Here is a 23944-nt window from a genome sequence, read left to right as displayed (position 1 = left end):
GCCAATAATTTGATTTCACCAAAAAGCTGAAACCTTTCAATGCAGCTGTGTCGCCAAATACTCTTGCGTCCAAGGGGAATTTGCATAGATATGCGTACTTCCGGATCTTTTTATTACTGCTATGCCTATAACGCAAATTAACTTTACTTCCTTATACACATAGAATTGAGGAACTGACCATTTCGCGGCTGGGTTAGGACTGTTTGAAAGACTGCATAATTTTTTATAATCTCAAGCCTAAAAAACATGAATTAATTTATACAAGAGGCTATTTTACAGCTATAACATTGACTGTTTCATTTATTGGGTAAGTCTTAAAACTTTTCCGTTTTTTTGTGGGTGTGCAAATGTAGAGCAAAGTGAGAGCAGAGTGACTATGGGGAAATCCGCTTTTAGTTTCAAGTGGAGCGTTGATGGTGATGGATCTTCTGCGCCCGTAATGGTCTGTGGCAGGGGTCTTGTGGGGTGTGATTGTGTGAACCTTCCTAATATAATTTTTTAGACTAGACAGAACACCTGTTGTGCATCCAAATGTCGATCTAATTTTCCCCAATCCATTAGAATATGCATTTTCAAAGAAACCGTTATGTTATAGACCCTACATTCATTTTAACACTTGGAGTAACTGTCCAGCAAACTGTATCTATTTTCATGATAATTAAACTGTGGATAGCAAACACCAATAACCTAAAAAAGTGGAGATTTGAATCTATTATGTGTCTAATGTAACCAGGGTTACTTTACATCATGTTTTGACATACCTGTATTGCATTGTCTCTCATATGGTACATCAAGACCTGGGGAGTGCCACAGTGTTGGTTGGTTTCACATTTGGCTTACGCTACACTGGATACCTCTTTTACAGAAGGAAGTAGTGAACCATCAGTTATGCTTATAATTTATGTGTGTGTTGTTGACTATGTTCTTGTGGTGTATCAGGAAACTAGTTTGTGTAAATTGTGTGGATAGCCCTTTAAGGGGACGGCACCAGTTGAGAGCAAAGTTTTCCTCAGGAAAGATATTGAAATAGTTCTGGGTTAATACTTCACTTCTCTCTCTGGGTCCATCCATCCAGTGCGCCTGCTGCTCATTTGCAATGTAAATAATGAGTGCTACATGGAATCAGGTCTGACACACTCATATAATATTACCCCTCAGTATTCCGGCACAAAGTTTGCTTCCATTTGTACACAACCACCATACCATGAAGCCTAAAAACGTAGAGGTGCAAATAACTTTCCCTCCCTCACACTAAGAGACCGCCGGGTTAACAGAAAAAAGAAAAAGGTTGGTTGTTTAATGTTGTCGTTTGGAAAGTAGAACACATAGCTGCTAGAGCTGTTGCTCTTGGTTGAAGTGTACAGTGCATTCGGAAAGTATTCAGTCCCCTTCCTTTTTTCCACATTTTGTTACATTACAGCCTTATTCTAAAATGGATTTAAAAATAAATAAATCCTCATCAATCTACACACAATACACCATAATGACAAAGCGAAAACAGGTTTTTTGAAATTTTTACAAATGTATTAAAAAGATGAAACAGAAATACCTTATTTACATGAGACTCAAAATTGAGCTCAGGTGCATCCTGTTTCCATTGATCATCCTTGAGATGTTTCTACAACTTGATTGGAGTCTATCTGTGGTACATTCAATTGATTGGACATTATTTAGAAAGGCACACACTTGTCTATATAAGGTCCCACAGTTGAAAGTGCATGTCAGAGCAAAAACCAAGCCATGAGGTCAAAGGAATTGTCCGTAGAGCTCAGCGAAAGGATTGTGTTGAGGCACAGATCTGGGGAAGGGTACCAAAATATTTCTACAGCATTGAAGGTCAACAAGAACACACTGGCCTCCATCATTCTTAAATGGAGAAGTTTGGAACCACCAGACTCGTCCTAGAGCTGGCCGCCCGGCCAAACTGAGCAATCGGGAAGGAAAGGGCCTTGGTCAGGGAGGTAACCAAGAATCCAACGGTCACTCTGACAGAGCTCCAGAGTTCCTCTGTGGAGATGGGAGAACCTTCCAGAAGGACAACCATCTCTGCAGCACTCCACCAATCAGGCCTTTATGGTAGAGTGGCCAGACAGAAGCCACCCCTCAGTAAAAGGCACATGGCAGCCTGCTTGGAGTTTGCCAAAAGGCACCGAAAGGACTCTCAGATCATGAGAAACAAGATTCTCTCATCTGATGAAACAAAGATTGAACTCTTTGGCCTGAATGCCAAGCGTCACGTCTGGAGGAAACCTGGCACAGTCCTTACAGCGAAGCATGGTGGTGGCAGCGTCATACTGTGGGGATGTTTTTCAGCGGCAGGGACTGGGAGACTAGTCAGGATCGAGTGAAAGATTAGCAGAGTACAGAGAGATCCTTGAAGAAAACCTCCTCCAGAGCGCTCAGGACCTCAGACTGGGGCCAAGGTTCACCTTCCAACAGGACAACGACCCTAAGCATACAGCCAAGACAATGCAGGAGTGGCTTCGGGATAAGTCTCTGAATGTCCTTGAGAGGCGAGAGACCTGAAAATAGCTGTGCAGCGACACTCCCCATCCAACCTGACAGAGCTTGAGAGGCTCTGCAGAGAAGAATGGGAGAACTCCCCAAATACAGGTTTGCCAAGCTTGTGCGTCATACCCAAGAAGGCTTGAGGTTGTAATTGCTGCCAAAGGTGCTTCAATAAAGTACTGAGTAAAGGGTCTGAATACTTATGTAAATGTGATATTTCCGTTTTTTTATACATGTGCAAAAATGTAAAAAAATGTTTTTACTTTGTCATTATGGGATATTGTGTCTAGATTTGATGAGGGAGAAAACGATTTAATACATTTTAGAATATGGCTGTAACGTAACAGCATTTTGAAAAAAGTAAAGGGGTCTTGAGTACTTTCTGAATGCACTGTAGGTGTATTTATTAAACCTCTACAGGTTTAATCAATGCATTTTTTTCTTTGAAACGCATGTTTTCTTCTTTGTATTATCTTTTACCAGATCTAATGTGTTATATTCTCCTATATTCATTTCACATTTCCACAAACTTCAAAGGGTTTCCTTTCAAATGGTATCAATAATATGCATGTCCTTGCTTCAGGTCCTAAGCTACGGTCAGTTAGATTTGGGTATGTAATTTTAGGTGAAAATTGAAAGGCACAAGAGGCAGTGCTGTATCATGAATACAGTCACAGGTAACACAGTTGGGTCATTCCTACATGTGCTTTTCTGATAGTATTCTATCAGAAAAAGGACATGTTTAACTTTCAGAAAAACATATTAGTCAAGCTGAGGCAATTATATATATTTTTTAATGTACATATTCCAACCTGTTAGGTGCATAATCCTAACAGGTCGGAACCTAACAGGGTGGAAATTTGGAGCCTAAATTAGCCAGAGCTCTGTGAGTGAGAAAGATTGAGCTAGCAAAATGGTGAACACTTGAACAGGATTTTAACTTCTCTGTAAAACATATTTTAACAAATTGAAATGTGGTTCATTTTCTCTATAATTTAGCCTAACAGGGTGGACATTTATGAGTGAGACATACAGACTGACAACATGAAACATGGAAAAATAGATACAATGGAGTGTTTATACAATTAACTAAAATATAAACGCAACATGTAAAGCATTGGTTTCATGAGCTGAAATAAATGATCCCAGAAATGTTTCATTACAAACAAAAAGCTTACTTCTCTCAAATTGTGTGCACAAATTTGTTTACATCCCTGTTAGCATTCCGCCTTTGCCAAAATAACATGACAGGTGTGGCATATCAAGAAGCTGATTAAACAGCATGATCATTACACAGGTGCACCTTGTAATGGGTACAATAAAAAGCTACTCTAAAATGTGCAGTTTTGTCACACAACACAATGCCACTGGTTTTGAGGGAGTGGGAAATTGGCATGCTGACTGCAGGAATGTCCACCAGATCTGTTGCCAGAGAATTGAATGTTCATATCTCTACCATAAGCCGCCTCCAACATAATTTTAAAGAATTTTGCAGTATGTCCAACTGACCTCACAACCGCAGACCACATGTATGGCGTGGTGTGGGCGAGCGGTTTGCTGATGTCAACATTGTGACCAGAGTGCCCCATGGTGGCGGTGGGGTTATGGTATGGGCAGGCATAAGCTACTGACAACGAACACAATTGTGTTTTATCGATGGCAATTTGAATGCACAGAGATACTGTAACGAGTCCCATTGACTTGCCATTGTCGTGCCTTTTTTTTAAAGATATCTGTGACCAACAGATGCATATCTTTATTTCCAGATGTGAAATCCATAGATTAGGACCTAATTTATTTATTTCAATTGACTGATTTCTCTAACTGTAAGTCAGTAAAGTCTTGTTGCATGTTGCGTTTATATTTTTGCTTGGTTTTTACAGTTGAACCATTGTTTTCCAACCAAAGAAATGATGACATTTCCTGAATGTGGTGTCATTTTAGAAAGGGGTGGTTTTCTTAAATGGAGAATTACAACAAACTAACAGGATGGAAGGTGATATCAGGGACACACAGAAAATCTTAAATTAAATAACAATAAATACGATAATCATAAAAACAACGTTATGATGAGAGAGAATTTAGCTAGGACTATAAAATAATGAATAAAGGTGATTTTAAGCCTTATATTTGCCATGGAAGTTGATGAATAACAACCGGGGACATAGCAATAATGCCTACATTCACAGATTTTTTTCTTCTACAAAATGCATTGAATTCCCTTTCAAGATCAATATATTTATGCTTTTAGGGTAAATGACACCTTATCGTATATTTAAAGCCGTTTGGAATCCACATTTTACACAAAATAAGAAGTGATATTTCCTGGGGACAGATAAGGCACTGTACAGTTGGAATGACCCAGTCAACCCATTTACCTGTGACTGTATTCATGATACAGCATTGCCTCTGCGTGCCTTATTGCTTTTTTATACAAAGATTGGGTCTAATCCTGGATGCTATCTCTGCAGTTGAAAACCAAATGCTAGTCTAAAGGAAATGGGAGATAATGTCTAGATGCTTTTTATAGTGGAGATGAAGTTTATAAATTGCCTGGCTGGGCTGATGAGACAGTGGATTGTGCAGTGAGATGGAACAGTTTAAATAGGCATTTCAACATCATAGCTTTAGCCGGTGGTAACTTGTGGAATAGACACCTGCTGGATTGCGATTTTAAGATTTGTATAAACCTTGCTGTCTGTCTCTCAGACATTTGCAACATTGTTTCAATATTGAAATTTGATCTCCACTGTCCCATAGAAATGAATGTGTCGGGACGAGACAGACAGCTTTTCTCAGCCAGTCGAAATCATGAATCAGCTGGCATTATTTTATGGATATATACAAAGAAATGTCAATAGAAAACAGGTAAAACTAAACGAAATGCAGCTAGTTTGCAGTCTTTCCAGCTTCCTTTTGAAGTGATTGAGTTAGCTGTGTTGTTGGCTCGCTCCTCTGAACAATAGTGTCAATGACGAGAGAGCACATTTTTAATGCAAGGTGAAATCGTACATCATTAGCTCATTGTTATGGATGTATCCAAATAAATGTCACTAGAAAACAGCTTAAACACATGCAAATGCAGCTATTTTGCTTCCGGCTGCACTGTTTCACGTGACTGTAAGTTAGCCGTAGTTGGCTAGCAAGCGAGCAAGGGATAAGAACGTTGCCAGCCAGTTGGGCAATGGAACATTTAGAGAGAACGACTGGGTCGCGTCAATAGATACAAAATTATTTTTATGAAAATATGTCAATGATTATTTGAATATGTTGGTAACCCTTTGTTTAAAAGCCCTCAAAGCTGGTGTTTGGAGGATATATATCGACTTTGACTCGGGCCTATCAACCCTTTGTGCCAATATATCCTCCAAACACCGGTTTGTCTGGCATTATCACTTAAATACAGTGGTGAAAAAATACTTTAAAGTACTGAAGTCGTTTTTTGGGGTATCTGTACTTCACTATTTATATTTTTGACTACTTTTACTTCACTACATTCCTAAAGAAAATTATGTACTTTTTACTCCATACATTTTCCCTGACACCCAAAAGTACTAGTTACAATTTGAATGCTTAGCAGTACAGGAAAAAGGTGAAATTTACACACTTATCAAGAGAACGTCCCTGGTCATCCCTACTGCCTCTGATCTGGTGTACTCACTAAACTTAAATGCTTCCTTTGTGAATTATGTTGGAGTGTTGGAGTGTTCCCTTGGCTGTCAACAAAAGTTATAAACAAGGAAATTGTGCCGTCAGGTTTGCTAAATATAAGGAATTTGATATATAGCTTTTACTTTGTACTTTTACTTAAGTATGACAATTGAGTGTTTTTTCCACCACTACACTTAAGTACTTCTGATACTTTTAGACCTTTACTCAAGTAGTATTTTACTGGGTTACTTTCACTTTTACTTGAGTCATTTTATATTAAGGTATCTTTACTTTTACTCAAGTATGACAATTGAGTACTTTTTCCACCTCTGCTTAAATAGAACTGTTACCAACATATTAAAATAACAATGAATTACATATTTTCATTAAAACGTTATTTTGATAAGTCAATTAATACAATGTCATTTTTCACCAGAAGAAAGGCTATAGTCCGGACAAAAATCTGGTTGTTAGTTATTTTGGTCATGTTGCTAAAGGACCCAACCCAGTCATTAATTATTTTTGGTTAGTTGCTATGTGAAAGGACTGGTCGTCAGCTCTTAACAAAAGGGTTGCTTTCCAGGCTGGAAAGTTTTCTTGTCACTTGCTAGGTAGCAAGCCAACTTCAGCTAACTCCGTGACGTCAAACATTGAACCTGGCATTACAGTACACTAGGTGCATTTTCGTTTGTTTGAGCTTTTTTCCATTGGCATTTACTTGTATATGTCCATGATAATGACGTTGATGCGGGATTTCGACTGGCTCGGAAAAAGTTGTCTCGTCTGGGCACAGTTTACTTTATGTATGGTAGTACTAGAGATTGAAATTCAAAAGTGAAACATTGTTTCCGAGGTCGAACAGACAGTCAGCAAGGTTTATATTAACCCCCGCTGTACCAAAGTAAATGCTAGGCTGGAAGCAAAGGGAAACAATTTGAGATTAGATAAATAAATATATGAGATAAATATAAGACATGATTCGGACACCAACTTGAACATGATATTCTTAAGGAGGCACAGTGATCATTTTCAGATAGAAACGTTAGCAGGCATCGTGTGTCTGTTTCCCACCAATACAGCATGGCTTGGAACACTGCTCGACCAATCAGCATCCACAATCCAAACAACCAGTTTTATAATTGAAAAATAAATAAGCTAATATACAATGCAAAGTAGAGTTCTTATAAGTTACAGATCTGTTATCAAGCAAATAAAACAAAACATGTTTCCATGTTAGGAATGTCTATGTTTATAACAAGTCATCAATGCAAATGAACATAATATACTGCCACTGTACGCTATGCACCTCCTGAAATATTTAACGTGGTCAAATAAAAGCAGGCCTGTAGTTGCTTCCTCGTCCTTTGTTTGACATAATGAAACCATGAATCCTGAAACAACTTTATGGAGAGGCTATGAGGTAGGGGTTTAATGAGTCACTGAACAAAACCGTGGACATAGTGAACCATTGCATCCCTACTATAAGTAGAGTATGGGCCCATTCCACAGGGCCAGAAATGGCGGGGCCGGGGCGAAGCCAGCAGGGAGAACTGACGGAGTACAAGAAGAGTCTGATCAAGAGGGACCTGGAGATGGGTATCGTCATGACCGTGTTCCGCCAGAAGGTAGAGCGCCTTACTGTGCAGGTCATCATGGAGACCAGGCAGGTGGCCTGGACCCGAACAGCAGACAAGAATGATGGTGTCTGTGAGTAACCCTGAATCTAAGTCTAACTCGAATCCCAACCCTAACCCCAAAACAATGAGAAGAGAACGGCTGTGAGTACATTAAGAGATGTGGTGTGTGGATAGGGATGTGTGTGAGGGAAAGTGTAAAAGCTGTTGACTATGTGAGAGAGTGAGTAACAATGATGAGTACGGTTTCAGTGGATCTGTCTGAGATACGGGAGATTCGCCCAGGGAGGAACTCAAAAGACTTTGAGAGGTTCAGAGATGGCAGGGACAAACATGATGAGAATACCTGCTTCACCATCTTCTATGGGTCCCAATTTGTTCTTAACACCATAAGCCTTGGCGGTAAGTGTGTGTGGGAGGGTGCAGAGTATGTCCACTTTTCTGTGTTTATTTGATGCCATACAACCACATTTTGTTGATGATAGCCTATTGATTAAATATGGATGGTTTATCGTAGGTTATATTGGATAATATAGCTTGTAATAGACTGTGTTGATTGACAGCTGACACAGTGGATGACGCGGATAAATGGCTGACAGGCCTGGAGTTACTGAGACAGGAGACACTGGTGGCCCCCACACCAGACATCATAGAGAGGTGAACACACACACACACACACACACACACACACACACACACACACACACACACACACACACACACACACACACACACACACACACACACACACACACACACACACACACACACACGTGAAAAGACCACAAACCTAAACCCATATACTGTACACACACATTATATGGATGATAATTGACAATTACTGACCATATTGTTTGTTGTTTCCAGCTGGTTGAGGAAACAGATGTATTCTATCAATCAGACTAAAAAGAACCGGTAAGAACAGTTTCAATCCTCAAAAATTTATTTAATCCTCTACTTAATTATACCACTTTTTGTGCCAAATTCCCATTCTGCCCCTTTAGTAATTTCCACAATTCAATCCATTGTTCTTTTAATTTGTTCTCCTCAGTATCACCTTGAAGGAGGTGAAGTCTCTTCTGCCACAGCTCAACTACAAGGTCCCCAGCACACGTTCCCTGAAGGAAAAGTTCTCGGTACTCATCCCCTTTTCATCCCTCTTCACACCCTCATCCTCACTGCTGCCAAAGCTTTAATGAGTTGTAGAACCAAGGAGCTGAAGTTTCCCTCCCTCCTTGGCCAGATAAAAACTTGGGCAGTAGAATTAATTCTATTCATTAGTTATTTTAGATGATAATAAGTGGTCTTGGGCACTCAAGTGATTTCTCAATTGTAATAGAATTGAAGTATGTATGTAATAAAATAAATTGTAGTATTCTGAACGAAGGGCGCTTGAGGCGTCACTAGAGACCCGGGTTTGATCCCAGGCTGTGTCACAGCCGACCATGACCGGGAGACCCATGAGGCGGCTCACAATTGGCCCAGTGTCGTCCGGGTTAGGGGAGGGTTTGGCGGCCAGGATTTCCTTGTCCCATCATGCTCTAGCGACTCCTTGTGGTGGGCCGGGCGCCTGCAAGCTGACATCAACACATTGGTGCAGCTTCCTTCCGGGTTAAGTGAGCAGTGTGTCAAGAAGCAGTGCGGCTTGGCAGGGTCGTATTTCGGAGGACGCATGGCTCTTGATCTTCGCCTTTCTCGAGTCTGTAGGGGAGTTGCAGTCATGGGACAAGACTGTAACTACCAATTGGATATCACGAATTTGGGGAGAAAAAGGGGGTAAACAAATAACAAATATAAAAAAAGTGTTCTGAACCAAACATTGTCCATCTACCTCTTTTGTTCCAGGAAATTGGAGCAAGGAAAGATGTCTTGAACTTTGAGCAGTTTCATAAATTCTACAATATTCTAATGTTTGATCAGAAAGATGTGAGTCATAATTTTACTGCACTACTACACTCTCTAAGTAGAAAATGCTCAACAGACACCATAAATTACTGATAATTTCACTTCTCTTACAGTATGTATTGATATGTCTGTTCACATCGGAAGTGTTAGCTAGCATATCACATTTTGCATGTTAAATATGATTAGACAGACTTTGTGCTGTCAACCAGTGTGTGTGTGTGTGTGTGTGTGTGTGACTGTGTATTGACTTGTAACTGGTGTGTGGATATGTTTCATCAGATTCTCGAGGAGTTCAAAAGGGAGTCATGTGCTTTCATCATGGGGTGGGTCTTTCTCTTTCATTGAAAGATGTAGTTCAACAATCACAAATAATAATTTACTCAGCTTTATTATACCGGTAAACTTGAGTCTTGTTGACGGTATGTTTTTCCCTACTGTAGTAGTACAGATAAACCTGATGCCTCTGCAGTTCTTCTCCATGATTTCCAACGATTTCTTCTGTACCAGCAGAAGGTAAGATCAAGATATCTATCAATTATGAAATTGGTAAAACTGGGTCTGTTTCCGTCAGTGTTTAACCTGCTACCTGTTATCATTACCTTTATTGTAATTTTTTATCTCTATTTTCCTCACTCTCAACGTTTCTCTTTCTCAGGAGTCATGGGCCAATGACCTGAACCAGGTTCGAGAGCTGATGACCACCTTTATAGATGACACCATGAGGAAGACCAACGATCCAGAGTTCACCGTCAGCGAGGTGGGACACAGTGTTTGATGTGTGTGTGAATGGGGAGTGGAGAACGACGTGTTATGTTTGTCACAGCGGTCTCTCTCTTCTCTCACTTTAGTTCCTCAGTTTCCTCTTCTCTAAGGAGAACTCGATTTGGGATGAGAAATACTCAGAGATGTGCAACCTGGATATGAACAACCCATTGTCCCACTACTGGATCAATTCCTCACACAACACGTCAGTACCGCCACATAACACAAAAATACAACACAACACTATGAAATGAACACTACTTAACTTTTTTAAATAAAATATATTGATGCAATGCGTTTTAAAAAAGGGTCAAGGTGCTGCTTTTTAGACCGATTTGCCTCATGATTTGTCAACTCCCGTACAATTTCTCTGTCCTTCAAATCCGAGTGCTGCTGCAGGCTCTTTGCACGTCTTGACCAATCAGATTTGCGGAAATCGCAGGTCGCGCTGGCAGTGCGCAACGCACAATGCTCTAAGCGGAATCTCCAATTTCCTCCTGTATTTATTAAGCAACCGTGATAGCAGATCACTCCCAATAGACACGAGCAAAAGCTCTTACATAAATGCAGCAGCATATAGAGCTAAACATTAGCGATATGACTTGCTGTATTGCATGAAAACGAGACTATTTTTCAGTCTGATCAACTGCAGGTTACTAACAACAGCAGCTGAATAGTCTAGCCTATGTGCTCTGTCGCTCTGGCCAGGGTAAACAAAGAGGAAAGGTGTATTAGTAGCCCATTTGTTTGTCAGAATATTTGTATGGGATAAAATGTGGTTTATATTCAAACTTGGGCTGACTAGGCTACCTAGACTTTGTCAAACCAAAACTGGAATTAATCAATAGGCTTAAACACAATAGCTGACATAGACTGTGAGTACATGTTTTATTAGGCCTACAATTGCATAGGGCAGGACTACACGATGCAAACCTGCATAACGCAAGCTCAGCCCTGTTTGTTTTATTGTGCAATCATGTTGCTTTCTCTGTGTCTGTGTATAGGAAACACCTCTAGTCCTTAAAGTAAAATTAATATGAACAAGTACAAGGTTGAGGTAATTTGACAGGATTTTCATCCTCACCAAGACCAGGAGTTTTTCCATAATTAAAAAAAAAACATGTGACTTGATTATAAAAACTGTTTTCCTATCATAGCCCATATTAAACCTTTTTACAACATATTAATCACATCATACTGTATAAGGTCTGGAGTTTTACCTGGTTAGTTTACCAGAGCAGAAAAAGCTACAGGCCCCAGAATGTTTTTTCACCAGACCATTCTGGGATCTGTGGTGCCACCTTTGAATAGGCTATGACTCATATTATAATAAACACACAAATGCTCTTTATGATTTGTTTGCATGTTGTATTTCTTGTTATGATGTTGTTATGTGTTTCCATCAGGTACTTGACTGGAGACCAGCTGCGGAGCGAGTCGTCCACCGAGGCCTACATTCGCTGCCTGCGTCTGGGATGCCGCTGTGTTGAGTGTTAGTTGTACACCTTAAACCTCACTAAAACAGTCCCTGACATATTTTACTTTGCCCTCGTTACATTATCCATTTACTTCTATAGTTGGGAAGGATTATTTTGTGTTGTGTGGCCCTGTAGTGGACTGCTGGGAAGGGCCAGGTGAGCCCATCATATACCATGGCTGGACCAGGACCACCAAGATCAAGTTTGAGGACGTGGTGAAGGCCATCAATGACCATGCCTTTGTCACATCTGAGTGAGTCTGAATCTATCTGAGAAAACTCACCCAAACGAATAAACATACCCACACCTGAGGTGCTTTACAACTGAGGACTGTAAATGTTTCTAGAACATTCTGCCTGTGTTGACTCAGCATTGTGGTGCTGTTGTTGTCAGATACCCTGTGGTTCTCTCCATCGAGGAGCACTGTCCCATAGAGCAACAGAGGCAGATGGCTCGTATCTTCAGAGAGGTATTCCAGGACAAGCTGCTGATGGAGCCTGTGGAGCTGATGGCTGAACAGCTGCCCTCCCCCACACAGCTCAAGGGCAAGATCATCCTCAAGGTGAGGGCCAGCCCAGAGGATACAATGGGGATGGTGGTATGAGATCATCCTCAAGGTGAGGGCCAGCCCAGAGGATACAATGGGGATGGTGGTATGAGATCATCCTCAAGGTGAGGGCCAGCCCAGAGGATACAATGGGGGTGGTGGTATGAGATCATCCTCAAGGTGAGGGCCAGCCCAGAGGGTACCATGGGGGTGGTGGTATGAGATCATCCTCAAGGTGAGGGCCAGCCCAGAGGGTACCATGGGGGTGGTGGTATGAGATCATCCTCAAGGTGAGGGCCAGCCCAGAGGGTACCATGGGGGTGGTGGTATGAGATCATCCTCAAGGTGAGGGCCAGCCCAGAGGATACAATGGGGATGGTGGTGGGAGGGAATAATGTGAAGAACTGGGTCAGGGCAAAACGGTTTCCGATGTAGTATGTGGTACAGCATGTTACAGTAAAGTGATTCATCAACATGATGTGATGGGCTATACAGATGACAGTCAGTTATTACCTGCGTGGTGGGTCTGTGGTGGTCCAACACCCCTCCTCTCCTCTCCCCTACAGCACAAGAAACTGAGTGTGGAGGGAGGCATCGGCGGAAAGGACTTCCGGAAGGGAGAGAAGCAAGGAGACCTGCATATCTGGGATCCAGTGGACCAGGTAACTTAGAGACCACCTGTCCTGTTAACATGATATGTTTCCAAGCTAGTTCCTTAGAAGTCTGTAGGCCTATTTGGTTCAGGAAGTGTGTTGTATATTATTGTATTTGTTTCATAGTCATAGCATTGTTAGTGTATATTTTGTTGTTGTGATGGTGTCCGTTGTCAACTATTCTGACATTGTGCCTGTTTGTCCGCCTGTAGCGATGGAACAAGCACTACTGTGTGATTTCAGATGACAAGCTCTATTACGCAGAGGAGGAGGAGGAGGATGAGCTCAGGAAGGTAAACAACAGAGAATAGTTCATTTCTAATTGTAGGAAACAAATGATCATTGTCACGGTATTTAATTATTACATAATTATGACTGTTTTTTACCGCCCTGCCTCCCTCCCTGCCTGCCTCCCTCCCCCTCCCTCTATGCTGTAGTCCCCAGAGCTCCACACGTCTGAGCCTTGGTTCCATGGGAGGATGAGTGAAGGGAGGCAGACAGCAGAGAGGCTGCTTCAGGAGTTCTGTGCTGAGTCGGGAGGCAGGGATGGCACCTTCCTGGTCCGAGAAAGTGACACCTTTGTGACAGACTTCACCCTCTCGTTCTGGTGCGCCAGCTTGTCTGCAGTTCTACTGCCAGTACGTGTCCTGTGTTTAATACTCTGCTGTGCTGATGCCTGTTTTCCATGTGTTATACTGTAGGCGCAGTGGGAGGGTCCAGCACTGTCGTATCCGCTCTGGCTCAGAGGGAGGACATACTTTCTACTTCCTGACTGATAACCTGCACTTCCCCAGTGTGTACTCACTGATCCAGCACTATCGCGACATGCCCCTCCGCTGCCACGACTTTGACCTGCGCCTCACTGAGGCTGTGCCTCGACCCAACCCACACCTACTGGAAGGGTGAGTTACATAGGGTCATCTGACATAGAGTATGTCTGAATTTAAACATGCACACAGGTACACAAGAATGCACACACTTACACGTAGATTCTCTCTCTGTGTGTTGTGGTGGTCAGGTGGTTCTATAGTAACCTGAGCAGAGGGGAGGCAGAGGACTATCTGTTGAGAATCCCCCGGGATGGAGCCTTCCTCATCAGACAGAGAGAGGAGAGCGACTCCTACGCTATCACCTTCAGAGGTGATGGCAAGGTGAAGCACTGTCGGATCCAGAAGGATGGCTCTATGTACGTGCTGGGAACTACCACTGAGTTCGAGAGCCTTGTGGAGCTGGTCAACTACTTCCGTAAGAAGCCTCTGTATCGCAAGATCAAACTACGCTACCCTGTCACACTGGAACTGGTCAGCCGCTTCAGCACGGTAAGAGAGAGGGACTGGAGAGACTGGAGGCAGAAAAGAGAGGATGGGAGAGAGATATAATGGGGATGAGAGGAGGGCAGAGGGAGGGTGAAAGGGAGAAAGGGGGGCAGAGACTAGACTGCTGGGGGAGGAAAGGCTAAGTAGAGTATGTTTTCTGATAAGTGTTTTCAATGGTTTGTCTGTGTAGGAGACAGACTGCGCCTCACTGTATGATATTAAGATGTATGTGGAGCCAAATGAAATCGAGCCGTCACTGGTATGTTCACATATTATGTTAACTTGTTTCCCTTCATTGAAATTATGTTTAGAGATTTTCTCAGGCAATGTCAATGTAGTGTGTGTATCTCTGTTTGTATGTGTATTAATGTATGTACCTGTTGATGTACTGTATGTTTAACCCCATCAGCCGAAGAGTACAGTTAAAGCTCTGTACGACTACAGACCCATGAGAACTGATGAACTGAACTTCTGCAAGGGGGCTCTGATCCACAGCGTGTCCAAAGACAGCGATGGATGGTGAGGCCTCAGAACACAGACACACCCGATCTGATCCCAGGTCAGATTAGGAACATACTAACCTCTCTCTGCTGCTCCCTATAGGTGGAAAGGGGACTATGGGGGAAAGCTGCAGCTATTTTTCCCTGCCAACTATGTTGAGGAAGTGTCCAACAATATCAAAGCTGAGTCACAGGATCAGGTAGGAGGAGTGATCAGTATTTTGCATGGTGTTACTGTATTACTTGTGTGGGGTCAGTCTGTCAATGACTTTGTGCATTTGTGCTGTATATTTCTTGTGGTAAGAGTGCATTTTTAGAGATCTACAGTGTACACATTTGTCTCACAGGTCATGGAGGACAATCCTCTGGGGGATATGTGTAAAGGAGTTGTTGACATTTCCAAGTGTAACGTTGGTGAGTACAGTCATTCTGTTACATCTGTTTTACATGCTGTCCAAACACAGATAATCTATATGAGAAACATGCTATCTTCACATGATTAGCACACTACATACCAAACCCCCAGTCCTTCCACACAGCACGTGCTCATTAGACCAACTGCTCTTAAAACATGCCTCATATCAACAGTACACACAACTACACATAATTCCAAATGGATCGTTTTAGACCGCGACACCGTACACAGGCTTAATATACAATTGACGGTACATAACATGTAGACACAGTCTAGTCCTGTACCCAAACACAACACTGTATTATATGTACAGTACATTACCCATAATAAATATTTTACTTTCTCTTCCCCATGCTCCCTCCATCCCACTCTCTTCTCAGTGAGATCGGCAAAGAATGGGAAGTCCCATGTCATGACACTTCAGATGAGTGATTATGACAGTAAGATTCATTTTGACTTTGCGGCAGAGTCACTGGAAGACCTGTTTGAGTGGTACCAGGTGGCCTGGGACATCACCCAGAGAGAGATCACCAAGCAGCACAACAAGCAGTTAGAGGCTAGTATCATGATATAATTCCATTTATAAACTGGGTGGTTCGAGCCCTGAATGCTGATTGGCTGACAGCCGTGGTATATCAGACCGTATACCACGGGTATGACAAAACATTTATTTTTACTGCTCTAATTACGTTGGTAACAAGTTTACAATAGCAATAAGGCACATCGGGGTTTGTGGTATATGGCCAATATACCACGGCTAAGGGCTGTGTCCAGGCACTCCGCGATACGTCGTGCATAAGAACAGCCCTTAACTATGGTATATTGGCCATATACCACACCCCCTCGTGCCTTATTTCTTAAATAACCCAACGGCATCTATACGTAAGAGGCTAGTATGATATCTTTATATCTACCATTCCAAAGCTGTATAGCCCAGCGTATATTGTGATGTCATGCTGAGAGGAAGCTGTTACACAGCCAGGCGTCTTTAGTGATGTCATACTGATAAATCAAATCAAATTGTATTTTTCACATGCGCCGAATACAACAGGTGTAGACCTTACCGTGAAATGCTTACTTACAAGCCCTTAACCAACAATGCAGTTTTCAGAAAATAGAGTTAAGAAATTATTTACTAAATAAAATAACAATAATGAGGCTATATACAGGGGGTACCGGTACCGAGTCAATGTGCGGGGTACAGATTAGGGACAGGAAGCTGTCTTCAGTGATGTCATGCTGACAGGAAGCTGTCTTCAGTGATGTCATGCTGACAGGAAGCTGCTGTGTGTTTTCTGTCCTCCAGATCAAGCAGCAGGAGGAGGTGGAGAAGAGTGAAGAGGTTGCCATGGAGATGTCTGACCTGGTGGTGTATTGCCAGCCTCGCAGCAAGGAGAAGGACCGCTTTGGTACGATCCCCAGCCCTACCACCCTTACCACCCACCCAAGGCATTCATCCTGTGACATGCACTGCAATACACATTAGAGATTTCAAATGTGTGTTTTCAAATTAAATTCAATCCACCCTTTACTCACACTCATATTATTACTACCAGAATATGTCACCCTCCACCACAGTCAGATGTGGTAGACTCTCTCCTCTCAGTATTGTTCTGATCAAACTTAGTCTGCTCATTACCAATCATGCCCCCACAGTGAACTACTGCTACAAAGAGATCCGCTCCTTTGTGGAGAACAAGATCCCGGCCAAGAACAAAACTCCAGACTTCCTGAAGTACAACCGCAAGTCCCTGAGCCGCATCTACCCCAAGGGCCAACGTGTAGACTCATCAAACTACGACCCTTACCCTCTGTGGGCCTGTGGCTGCCACATGGTGGCGCTCAACTTCCAGACTGCAGGTGGGTTTGATGAGCATGTGTTAAAGATGGAGGGGGAATGAAAATCTGTCCATGTGCCCAGTGGTGTAAAGTACTTAAGTAAAACTACTTTAAAGTACTACTTAAGTAGTTTTTTGGGGTATCAGTACTTTACTTTACTATTTATATTTTTGACTACTTTTACTTTTACTTCACTACATTCCTTAAGAAAATAATGTACTTTTTACTCCATACATTTTCCCTGATACCCAAAAGTACTTGTTACATTTTGAATGCTTAGCAGTACAGAAAATGGTCCAGTTTACACACTTATCATCCCTACTGCCTCTGATCTGGTGGACTCACTAAACACAAATGCTTCATTTGTAAATAATGTCTGAGTGTTGGAGTACGCACCGACCTATCCGTAATTTTTTTTAAATAAGAAAATTGAATTGTGCCCACTGGTTTGCTTAATATAAGGAATTTGAAATGATTCATACTTTTACTTTTGATACTTAAGAGGTTTTTAAGTATATTTAAAACCAAATACTTTTACTCAAGTAGTATTTTACTGGGTGGCTTTCACTTTTCACTCCTTTCCTATTAAGCTATCTTTACTTTTACTCAAGTTTAACAATTCAGTACTTTTTCCACCATTGCATGTGCCCTTGGTAGAGCAAGACACTTAACATTTTAGGACAACTTAGTAGTATGTGCATAAATTTTTATACTTATTAAGTACTGATCCCACATGAGAATTGAATCCACAACCCAGGTGTTGCAAGAACCATGCTTTACCAACTGAGCTACACTAATTTGCGCAGGGACTCTACTACTGTGGCTGATCTTGTCAAGCAACACATTTCACTGCACCTATCCAGTGTATGTGACAACAAAAAAATGTGCTCACAGAGATTAGGAAAGTGCTTGCTCGGTGTCGAAGTAATGCTCATGTTTGTTTATGTCCCCAGATAAGTTCACTCAACTCAACAGTGCCCTCTTCAGCCTTAATGGACGTACAGGCTACGTGCTACAGCCAGAGATGATGCGCTCAGACTGCTATGATCCACATCTGGAGAAGAGGAAAGTCAAGTTCACCCTTACTGTCAGGGTATGGCTCTGCTCATTGTCCAAATGTATTTATTTACACTAACATTTCCTTGCTAATCTTTCATATGGTAAACTGGTTACTGTTGAGCACTGAGTTTTTTGTGCTGCCCCCTGTAGGTGATTGCTGCCAGACACCTGCCTAAGCCAGGCCGTAGCATTGCTAGCCCTTTTGTAGAGACGGAGCTGTGTGGACACACAGAAGATAACAAGTTTAAGACCGTCGTCTATCGTAAGGAGTGGGAGTGGATAGAATTACATTCTTCCCACAATACCGTCCAGCTAATTAAAGAAACTCAGCTTGTGTGTGTTGTTTTAAAGATGAAAGGATGTTGGTAATGGGGCTTATATTTGTTCAGGTGACAACGGGCTGAACCCGGTGTGGAAGGCTCCTCCAGAGCCGGTGACGTTCCCAGTCCATGAGCCAGAGCTCACCTTCCTGCGCTTTGTGGTGAATGAGGAGGATATGTTCTCAGACCCTAACTTCCTGGCTCAGGCTACCTTCCCCGTGAAGGGCATCCGCTCAGGTAGGACACACAACCACTAATATGTGGTGCATGAATCCATAAGCCCCTCATTTACACACTTCTACACTGTTTCATCTTAGGGTACCGTTCTGTTCCTCTGAAAAATGGCTTCAATGAGAGCATAGAGCTGGCGTCTTTACTGGTCTACATCGATGTGCAGCAGGTGGAGGTGAGACACACTGCATGTTGACAGCCTTTGGTGTTAGTGGTGGTGTTTGTGCATCTGGATGGTGAGCCTGTGTCTGTCTGCCAATCAGAAAGCAGAGGAGGAGCTGTACTCGTCGTCCAACCAACTGCGGAGGCGGCAGGCTGAGATAAACAACGAGATCTTCCTGTACGACACCCATTCCAGCCTGCAGCGTTCCGCCCCCCCACAGCTCCGTGACGACCTCATGAGAGAGTTCAGCACCAATGAGACACAGTTACAGAAGATCCAAGATACCTGCAAACAGAAGTAAGGCTGAGTTGTGCTCTATTCAAATCAACGTTTATTGGTTGCGTACACAGATTTGCAGATGTTATCACAGGTGCAGCAAAATGCTTATACGAAAATAATAAAAATTGTGAACAGAAATGTCATGATGATACATTCATTTTATCTTATCTGGTCCTAGGATAAAGGAAAAGAAAATCAACAACAGTAAATTTTATTCCTGAGGGCAGCTCATCCCGAGGCTGCGTGGTTGCGTCCCAAACTTCAGTCTTACAAAGACAAGGCTAACAGAGAGAAAATGTGTGATGTGTTTAACATTTGCATAATTTGGGGTGTTAATGAATAGGTTATTAAGATGAACAGTGAAAGGTGCACTTAGCAGCATCATACTGATAATGTATTCTTCAAAAACTTCAGAGAAATTAAGTCATGTTACCAGTGTATTGTTTGTTTCTTTTTTGTTCTCAACAAATGCATTCTTTAAGTACTGATATATTGTAGACATACAGGGCTATTTGCAGGTGAAACGGTTGCTTTGATAATCCTTCTGTTTATATTTTCTTTTATGGTTCCTCTGCGTAATTTCAGTCAATAAAATATTACCTCTTCTGCTGACTATCTTCGCTTCATTTGATCAGATTAAACTACGGCATTTGAAAACAGTGAAACTTACACAGAACCTATAAATAACTATGCAGCACTCACACTTTAAACATATTCACAGACAGTTTATTTTGATTGAAATGATTTCACATCATAGTATTTTATTTTCCTGTAGAAGGTCTTGTATTTTTATTACAACAGCCACAGAGCAGTAGTAACCCAGCTGTAGAAGCAGATAACGCAGACAAGAGGAAATTAGGGGAACGTTTGAGCTGCAAAAAATTACAGGAATCATGGGAAATCTAGTTTATGTCCATCACTGCGATAGCAGGGGGGCTACAGCAGCAGGCGCCCGGCTGTTAACCACATTAAGACTCAAGCCGCAGTCACAATTCAAATTATAGAAATGTTTACAAATTCAGAAAAATTAGAACTGGTTGTAAAATCCCCTCTGAAAAGAGAGGAATGAGGAGAGAAGAGAGTGAGTTAGAGGGGACATAAACCAAAGCAAAGCACAGCGAGCTCCACAGGAAAGCGATATAACAAATGGATTCGTTTTTGTCATAATTTCCTCTACAGTACTAAAATGCTCCACGTCTCCCTCTTTAGCCAGCTGCAGATATAAATCTGAATATTAAAAACTAGAGGAACATCAGGGCTACAAAAAAATCCTCAGGTCAGGTTCCCACATACATACTATGTTCATGTCATTACACACAGTATGTCACCAGTGTACAACCCGTACAGTAACCAGTACACTCATTGGCATACATACACACTATGTTCATATCATTACACAGTATTTTGTGCACAAGCTAATGTGTCCAGCAATACAAAGGTCTGTAATCACACACCAAGGTGATTAAATCGCTGGTTTATGACATGTACTGCTTATCATTGAGCTTCGATCAGAACATTGTGGTAACCCATGGACAAAGGGTGTAGGTCGACTTCAGAGCTAGTGATCTGACCCTTTTCATATTCAAATCTTTAAAATAAAAGTTACAAAATAAAAAAACATCAGCTGATGCAACATGTACATGCCAACAAAAAGTCAGGCGACAAATAAACTCTTGATTAAAGTGATCAAATCAAATAAACAGTTGACAAACAAATCATTAAAAGATACTAACCATGAAAACATGACAGATTACAGTGCACTGTGTGAAAATAAAAAGTTAATGACCACACGCACATGTCCTTAAGATGAAGGCAATGACAGCCTCCCTAACAGGGAGACTAAGAGAAGCACAGAGGGGAGGGAGACAGAAAATTATATACACATGTGTGTGTATATATACACATACACACATACATTATACAGGATGTGACAGCATGAGGTCCTAAGCCAGACCAAAGATGCCCATACACAATGAAATTTAGTGCCAGTAACCGTAATGGCACTCAAATAAAACATAGCATTGAACTCTTATTGGACGGTGTCCAACTCTGTGTTCTTTAAGTTCTGCCAAAACTGAACAGAATTCTCGAGAATTCAAAAAAAAAAAAAGAAGTGGATGGGACCAGAGTAGAGCAGTCAAAAGAACGATCTGATTGTGTAAGACACCCTGAAAGGGCACAGAGAAGGGACAGATTGATCAAAGCCACCTACAGCCGAAGAGAAGCGACATAGAGGACAACACTGTTCTACTGTTTGTGTGGGCAAAGTCACCACATACCTGAATGCTGAAATAACATTCCTTGGTAACAATATGGCAAATCAATTCAAAACAGGTGGTTTAAAAAAAAAAAAAAAGACTTGTCCACAGTATGCCCATGTAAACAGAAAGTGTTCTTAGGATTTCAAATAAAGATTGAATGCAAAACATTTTGACCGAGATACATGTACTACTTTCATGGGTGAGCGTACTCCAAACAGTGCCCTCTCTCCATGCTTGATGGGGAGTAGAGAGAAATGTGGTTCTGTGAATGAATGATTAGCACGTTAGAATCCACCGTTATGTCACATTTCAGACAGTACTGATGTTTGATGCATTAGTTTCTTTTTTGAAGTACAGTATGGCAAACAATTGTGAATTAAAATCTTAGTCTAGAGACTTTGGGCAGTTAATGTGCCCCTTTTTGTCAGGGTCATCTAGACACCATGCTGTTGCCTCTACAGAGCCTCTTCACTCCTGACATTGACAAAATATTCCTATCCCATTAAGGATGACCATGGCCTGTGTCTACATCCACTAGCAAAAAGTGTCCAATACTCATCTCTATAAAAACATGCCCCATCATGCCAAAAAGGCAACATTGAGAGGTTGATGCAAGGTGCACATAGGGCCTCTGTTGAAGCCACAACATGGATTACGGATAAGTTGCCTAGAAAGTGAAAAAAAAGGTATATGACAAAATTAGGGGAGGCAGAAAAACAGGGATATGAAGAGAGAAATCATAAATACAAGGCAGTCCCAGACCACCTACTGCACAACCATTCTATTAAATATGGGAGTTATGTACAAACATGTTTTCCTTTTAATTGTGTTGTAACCGCAGAGCAGAGCTCCTGAAATGTCTGCTTTTAAAATGTCAACTGGGAATATAAATAAAACATACATACACACTGTACCAGTCAAAAGTTGACACACCTACTCATTCACCTACAAGGTTTTTTCTTTATTGTTACTATTTTCTACATTGTAGAATAATAGTGAAGACATCGAAACGATGAAATAACACATATGGAATCATGTAGTAACCAAAAAAAGTGTTAAACAAATCAAAATATTTTTTAGATTCTTGAAAGTAGCCACCATTTGCCTTGACAGCTTTGCACACTCTTGGCATTCTCTCAACCAACTTCATGAGGTTTTCACCTGGAATGCATTTCAATAACCGGGTGTGCCTTGTTAAAAGTTAATTTGTGGAATTTCTTTCCTTCTTAATGCATTTCAGCCAATCAGTTTTTGTTGGGAGAAGGTAGGGGTGGTATAGAGAAGATAGACCAAGTCCATATTATGGCAAGAACAGCTCAAGTAAGCAAAGAGAAACGACAGTCCATTACTTTAAGACATGAAGGTCAGTCAATCCGTAAATTTAAGAACTTTGAAAGTTTCTTCAAGTGCAGTCGCAAAAACCATCAAGCGCTATGATGAAACTGGCTCTCATGAGGACCGTCACAAAAAAGGAAGACCCAGAGTTACCTCTGCTGCAGAGGACAAATTCATTAGAGTTACCAGCCACAGAAATTGCAGCCCAAATAAATGCATCACAGAGTTCAAGTAACAGACACATCTCAACATCAACTGTTCAGAGACTGCGTGAATCAGGCCTTCATGGTCTAATTGCTGCAAAGAAACCACTACTGAAGGACACCAATAAGAAGAAGAGACTTGCTTGGGCCAAGAAACACGAGCAACGGACATTAGACCGGTGGAAATCTGTCCCTTGGTCTGATGAGTCCAAATGTGAGATTTGTGGTTGCAACCGCCGTGTCTTTGTGAGATGCAGAGTAGGTGAACAGATGATCTCCGCATGTGTGGTTCCCACCATGATGCATGGAGGAGGTACGATGGTGCTTTGCTGGTGACACCGTCAGTGATTTATTTAGAATTCAAGGCACACTTAACCAGCACGGCTACCACAGCATTCTGCAGCGATACCCCATCCCATCTGGTTTGCAGTTAGTGGGACCATAATTTGTTTTACAACAGGATAATGACCCAACTCACCTCCAGGCTGTGTAAGGGCTATTTGACCAAGAATGAGAGTGATGGGAGTGCTGCATCAGATGACCTGGCCTCCACAATCACCCGGTCTGAACCCAATTGATATGGTTTGGGATGAGTTGGACTGCAGAGTGAACGAAAAGCAGCCAACAAATGCTCAGTATATGTGGGAATTCCTTCAAGATTGTTGGAAAAGAATTCCAGGTGAAGCTGGTTGAGAGAGTGCCAAGATTGTGCAAAGCTGTCATCAAGGTAAAGGGTGGCTACTTTGAAGAAATCAAAAAAAAATATTTGATTTGATAACACTTTTTTGGTTACTACATGATTCCATATGTGTTATTTCATTGTAGAATAATAGTGAAGACATAAACAATGTAGAAAATAGTAAAAATAAAGAAAAAGCCTTGAAA

At 41.7% G+C, this 23944-nt stretch overlaps 1 protein-coding gene across 1 annotated transcript; it reads left to right on the top strand.

The window, feature by feature from the left end:
* plcg2 (phospholipase C, gamma 2) lies at positions 1-19872 on the top strand. The gene is made up of 32 exons (XM_014148957.2): positions 1-307; positions 7669-7866; positions 8046-8195; positions 8357-8450; positions 8661-8708; positions 8845-8929; positions 9639-9719; positions 9978-10021; positions 10139-10211; positions 10354-10455; positions 10547-10665; positions 11867-11952; positions 12074-12191; positions 12332-12500; positions 13052-13147; positions 13351-13431; positions 13576-13745; positions 13840-14040; positions 14157-14457; positions 14645-14713; positions 14864-14973; positions 15058-15154; positions 15302-15368; positions 15750-15925; positions 16676-16778; positions 17026-17229; positions 18162-18301; positions 18418-18529; positions 18657-18824; positions 18905-18993; positions 19082-19278; positions 19439-19872. Exons 2-32 carry the CDS (start codon positions 7677-7679, stop codon positions 19479-19481), a joined length of 3783 nt encoding a protein of 1260 aa, XP_014004432.1. The 5' UTR covers positions 1-307; positions 7669-7676; the 3' UTR covers positions 19482-19872.
* The last annotated feature ends 4072 nt before the right edge of the window (positions 19873-23944 follow it).

The sequence above is a fragment of the Salmo salar genome, chromosome ssa16, assembly GCF_905237065.1.
Source record: "Salmo salar chromosome ssa16, Ssal_v3.1, whole genome shotgun sequence".
Taxonomy (NCBI): Eukaryota; Metazoa; Chordata; class Actinopteri; order Salmoniformes; family Salmonidae; genus Salmo; species Salmo salar.
The sequence above is the reverse complement of the archived record's forward strand: the minus strand, read 5'-3'. Positions and strand labels throughout refer to the sequence as shown.